This window comes from Priapulus caudatus, unplaced genomic scaffold (assembly GCF_000485595.1).
Source record: "Priapulus caudatus unplaced genomic scaffold, Priapulus_caudatus-5.0.1 Scaffold37, whole genome shotgun sequence".
Lineage (NCBI taxonomy): Eukaryota > Metazoa > Priapulida > Priapulimorpha > Priapulimorphida > Priapulidae > Priapulus > Priapulus caudatus.
In genome coordinates, this window is record NW_014577098.1 from 120,957 (window position 1) to 126,834 (window position 5,878).

General features: G+C 43.8%; 1 protein-coding gene across 1 annotated transcript in view; it reads left to right on the forward strand.

Annotated features, from left to right (window-relative positions):
- Positions 1-5,878, forward strand: part of LOC106818615 (atrial natriuretic peptide receptor 1-like) — an 18,133-nt gene continuing 12,255 nt past the window's right edge. Inside the window, exons 1-5 of the mRNA XM_014823309.1 lie at positions 1-278; positions 1,033-1,142; positions 4,275-4,382; positions 4,751-4,950; positions 5,523-5,639. Of these exons, the coding sequence (XP_014678795.1) occupies positions 1-278; positions 1,033-1,142; positions 4,275-4,382; positions 4,751-4,950; positions 5,523-5,639 (813 nt within the window). The remainder of the gene's footprint in view (positions 279-1,032; positions 1,143-4,274; positions 4,383-4,750; positions 4,951-5,522; positions 5,640-5,878) is intronic.

Here is a 5,878-nt window from a genome sequence, read left to right on the forward strand (position 1 = left end):
ATGGAGGTTAGACGGTGGCGTAAGGTGCTGGCCCTACTGCCTATCGTCATCGTCACGCTCGTCCGCGCCGGGTCAAACTACGGCAAGTTGATAGAGACGGGCGGCGGAGTGGCGCTTGACACTAACGACACGTCGGTGATCACCATCAAGCTGGGATTGCTGATACCGTGGCAGGCTAGCTTCGATGAATTCGGAGGTCCAACCAGTGCCAGCGCCGTCTCCATCGCTGTAGAGAAGATCCACGCTGACCCGACACTGGGAACGAAGTTCAGAATCGGGTGAGAGTGCCTCGTTATTTCATTATTGAATTAGTGTATACATTATATTTAGTGTATTTATTACTGAGTATGGTTGCACTTTGCTTCTTCCCTTTATACCTTTCATAATTTCACAATATTACAATGTAGGCCCTATACTCGTCCTGTTACTCGTGGATCTACTTAATCTGTGTTAGGTACATGCATAGGTGTTAGTTCCATGTTCACGTTACTATAGTTACGAGTGTAACTAGACGCTTGCTTTCTTGTATCGAAAATGTCTCTCGTAACAACGATGCTCTTCTGCTTATTCTTGTTATTTTATTTATTTATATTGCGTTTTTTTACATAAAATGAAAAGCGCAGCACGTCGATATCGCAAACGACTGAACAGTAAAATGAAATGATAATAAATAGTACATGTGAAATATACCGGTCGTGATATTCGAACTGCGAACTTTTTACCGCGGTGTGTGTGTGTGTGTGTGTGTGCGTGTGTGTGTGTGTATGTGTGCGTGCGTGTGTGCGTGCGTACATGCGCGCGCGTGTGTGCGTAGATATAGTATATAGTTATAGTGCGTTGTATGTTTCGGCGTTCATCTTCAGAACCGATGTGTTTTTTGATTAAGCCGTTCCCTTGTTTTCGCATATTAGAATAACACGTGACCGTGCAGCAGATGTATAATGTAACATAATATAATAATGTAATAATAAGATATCTGTGTAATGCATCATGGCGTCTAGCTGGTCCTGACTCGCTGGTCTCTCCTTTCAGAGTCATAACACGGGATTCGAACTGCGACGCCCGGCAAGCAGCCGGCAGTATGGTGAAGATGTATTTCGAGGATAAAGTTGATGTAGTCATCGGTCCACCTTGCTCGTTGTGTAAGTACGCGGTGAAGCTGGGCTGCAGAGAGAAAGAGAGAGAGAGAGAGAGAGAGAGAGAGAGAGAGAGAGAGAGAGAGAGAGAGAGAGAGAGAGAGAGAGAAACAGAGATGAACAAAGGGGGAGAGAAAGAAAGTTATGTGGAGATATTGCTTGGTAGCAAGGGCTACAATATCTTGCTTAACCTACTAATAGAATTACTACTATTACGTCCGTAAACTATGTATTTGAGTCTATAATAATTACTTGATAATTAATAATTAATGAATCTAGCCTTGTTCGTAGCCATCGCATCACACACGGTAAAGGGCCGGACACATTAGGCGACTAAATCGCGGTAAAAATCGCCTAGTGTGTCCAGGGGCGCAAATCCAGGGGGGGGGGACAGGGGGACATGTCCCCCCCACGAATTTTTAGAGGGGGGACATCATATCAAATGTCCCCTCACGATTTTGGATCGCCATGATTTCGTGTGTAAGTGTGTGTGTGTGTGTGTGTGTGTGGTGTGTGTGTGTGTGTGTGTGTGTGGTGTGTGTGTGTTTGTGAAGTGAGGACCTTTTTACCTCCGCGCGAACGGAGGTCATGGTAATCGGGTCTCGTTGTGTTTCGTCGTTGTGTAGTAGCGTTGGCGCGCATCGATTCCAGCAGCAGCTCGCCTTAGGCGTCCGAGTCAGCAGCAGCTCGCTATAGGACGTTCATGTCCAAGCAGCAGCCGCAGCGACCAAGCTGTTTACCACATACATGTTACAGCTCGCGAGGTATGCACTCTCCGTGAGTGCTCTCGTGTCTAGTCATTGTGTTGATGATCAGTGGTCAACGATTGGCTTCTGGTTCAATTTGCCAGCCTTTCATTTATGTTCAAGTTGCATTGAGCAGCATAATAGATGCCATCATTGCACAACCTTAAGAAAAATGTGTCTTCGATAAATTTAGTACCGTGTTTTTGTTAAACCACGTTTTTTTTCTTATAATTAAATATTCTTCATGCCAAGAACAATCATCAAAGAGAACAAGATATGTTTATGAAAGCTTTAGGACGATATACTCACATTAGACACTGGGTTCCAACGGACCTAGCTGGGAACACGGAGCTCAGTATGTCACAGCAAATGAGGACAGTCAGTAACTTGCAGGAGCATCGTTTTAAATAATGTAATTTCATTGCAAATTGATGAAATATCACTAACAGCGCATATTATGATATGACTGCGACCAACGAATAGATAATCGCGACCTAATATATTTTGTGATACAGGCCTCAACACGCAAACGATTGGTTTTCTGCTTTGTATGTTTTTCTTGATCTTATGAGCTGCATGATGACAGACCTTCGTCGTGAATTTTATCACAAACCAAATGGCATGTGTGTGTGTGATGTTGTGGTGTCGTGTCGTGTGTCGTGTGTGTGGGTGTGTGTCCGTGTGTGTGTGTGTGTGGTGTGTTCGTGTAGTGTGTGGTGTGCAGGGCGATGTACAGGGGGGGATTCCAGGGGTCCCGACCCCCATCTTCGCGCAGAAAACGCATCTGAGGGGGGTCCTAAATGTCAAAAATTTCTCGGGGGAAGGGCCAGACCCCCCATCCCTTCGCGTGCGTCGCTACTGGTGCCCCCCACATTTCAAAATGGATTTGCGCGCCTGAGTGGGCTCAGTCCAGTCGCCGCCGATTTAGTCGCACTCCGATTTAATCGATAGATCTAAAACGGTTTTGATATTCATCGGAATCGATTATTTCAGTCGCGCAGATAAATCGCCTGAGTGGTCCACTCGACTCGCGCGGATAGAATCGGGCGATATTATGCGGGCGGATAAAGTCGCCCCGATTAGATCTCATTAAATCGCCTAGTGTGGTCCGGCCCTTTACCGTGCACGAAATAGATACAATGTTATGATATTTTATCATGGTTTTGACAATGTCGCATTTGAAGCAATATATCAACCCGTAAATAAAATTGATAGCGCTAATCAAAATCCGTATACTTCTCCTCACATTTTTCATTGCAGCTGCTAGACCTGTGCCCAGCTAGCTGCTTTCTGGAACATTCCCCTCTATCCTCGGGTGGCGGCCGACCCGAATTTGGCGACAATAGTCATGTACAGCACCATGACGAGAACCCTAGCCCGTTCAAAAGCGTCGCGCCAGCTTCTGCTCGACGTCATTACGAATTCTCACGGCTGGATAGAGTCGCGTGGTTCTTATCTGATCTAATTGGTTCCGGTTATCGACAGCTCGCGAGCTATCAAGCTTGGTAAAATAAATAATATAAATAATAAAACATAACAAAATAATGCAAAATAACTAATACTACTAGGCTATATACTACTAATGTGTATTAATCATAGTAACACGAACACACACACACACACACACACCACACACACACACACACACACACACACACATCCACCCACCACACACACACCACACACACACACACACACACACAACACTTGCGGCGCGCGCGCGCCACACACACACACACCACACGCATGCCACACCACACGCACACACACAACACACACACACACCACACACACACACAACCCACACACATCATACACACACCACACATCACCACACCACACGACAACACACACACTAACACACACACACACCTGGCCAGCGTACGCGCGCACACACACACACCACGCAGACACACACACGCACACACACACACACACACACCACACACACACGACACACACACACACACACACATCACACGCGGCAGCGCGCGCGCGCGCACGCACGAAGTCTATTCGCATGAAAGAACAACCACACATGTTGAGCGTGCGTGCGTGGACGTAGCGATACGAACAGTAAACTAACAAAATTTTAGATGCGCAGTACCAACGAACAACGTAGATATTATCAGGGGTGAATACAATAATTATCAATTAACAAATTTATTAACGTATTTAACATTACATATTAACAAATTTAACATTACATATTAACAAATTTGTTAATATTTGTCATTATTTGCCCTGATATTATAAGTGTGAGGTTGCACGATGGCGTTCGTGTTGGGTTTTAATTTACTATTGTCATACGGACTAATGGAGACGGTGCTCTGAACGTTCTAACTAACCCTATGCTTTCTCTTGCTGGGTATTTCTACCATTCTCGCTGCAGTTTTCAAGCAGAATAACATCACTATGGTGCATATAGCCTCCTACGAGGATGACCCCTCCGATAATTTCATCATCAAGACTCTCACCAAGTTAACGACACTCACACGCAGTAAGTCTACCTTATGTATTTCACTTCCATGTGGACAGCTAAGAACCCGACAGAGCCCGTAGATAGACACTGTATATCTGTGAGTCTGGAGCGCGATACGTTGGTTCGTTCTAACAATTATCATGGTCGTGGTTTTACACGGAGAGGTAATTCAGGTGCGGTTTCACTAGTGTATACTAATATAATCGTGTGCGTGAATACGGTCTTTGTCTTTTCAAATTCCTATAGAAAATCCTCAAAATAGAAAATCCTCAAATTCCTCAAATTCAAATACCTATAGAATAGTGTATATTATACACTACAGGTCTCTGTTAGCTTTTAGGGGGGGGCGGAAAGAAACAGTCCCTTTAATCTAAAATTAATTCCAGTCGTCATGGTCATAACACCGGCGAGAGACCGTCGCAATATCATGTTGCACGCCTACGACCTGGGCATGACGAAAGGCGACTACGTTTTCTTCACCATGGACATGATCCCCGACGATGACGTCATCGATGCGTCAGAGACGTGGTGGGGTACAGACAACCGCAACGAGGAAGCGAGGCAGGCGTTCGAATCCGTATTTCACGTAAGCTTAATGTTACCTTCTCTACACAATGACTTCCCAACAGGCTATAATTAAAAGTGCGATAAATAGTGACTCGAACCACGAGGGTAAATTAACACCAAGTTCAAATGTAATTCAGGAATGCCAGTCAAGTTTTTCTAATTAAACCAGTGAGAACAAGTACATGTCTTATTCTCTCACTCTCTCCCTCTCTCTTATAGCTAAAGTAAAAAAAGTTGCACACGATTCCTAAAAAGTGTAGCATAGCACGTCAACGATGCCTTAATACTGAGTTCAGATTTATTATGTAATATCCTATTATTTATATCACACAAACATTTGCGCTCAATCACACATGGGTAACACGCCCGAAAATTTTCAATCTACACTTCTGAGGTGGCAAAAAAAAACAAAAAAACGAACAGCCACTAATAATGTTAATCTTAATTTTATCGTACCAGTGGAATTAATGTCGGTGACTCCAGCGAACGCAGATAAATAATTGCCGCAAAACAAAGGAATGCCGTCGAATCAAGAACTAGTTTAACTTCATTTTACTTTAGAAATACGTCCCTGTGTGATCTCCTTCACAGATCAGTCTTGCTGCCCTGACTGGAACGCAGGTCAACCAGTTCAGAGTAGAAGTGGCTACGCGCATGCGCCGTCCACCGTGGAAGGAATACATGTCAAAACTCTGGATGGATAACATGGTAACACATGGAAATATAAACATACGTATGAATTGGTTTACAATTTTTATTTATTTACGAGAACATACATCATCAGACGTTGAGGCATATGTAAGAGGAAATTGTTCTAAAAAACTATGGTAAATGACAATTTTGACTATGCCCAAAAAGGAAATACCTAATGTATTAGAAATTATCTGCGTATCGCGCGCTTAATAATATCATTTACGGACAATAATCAATTATCATAATATTATATA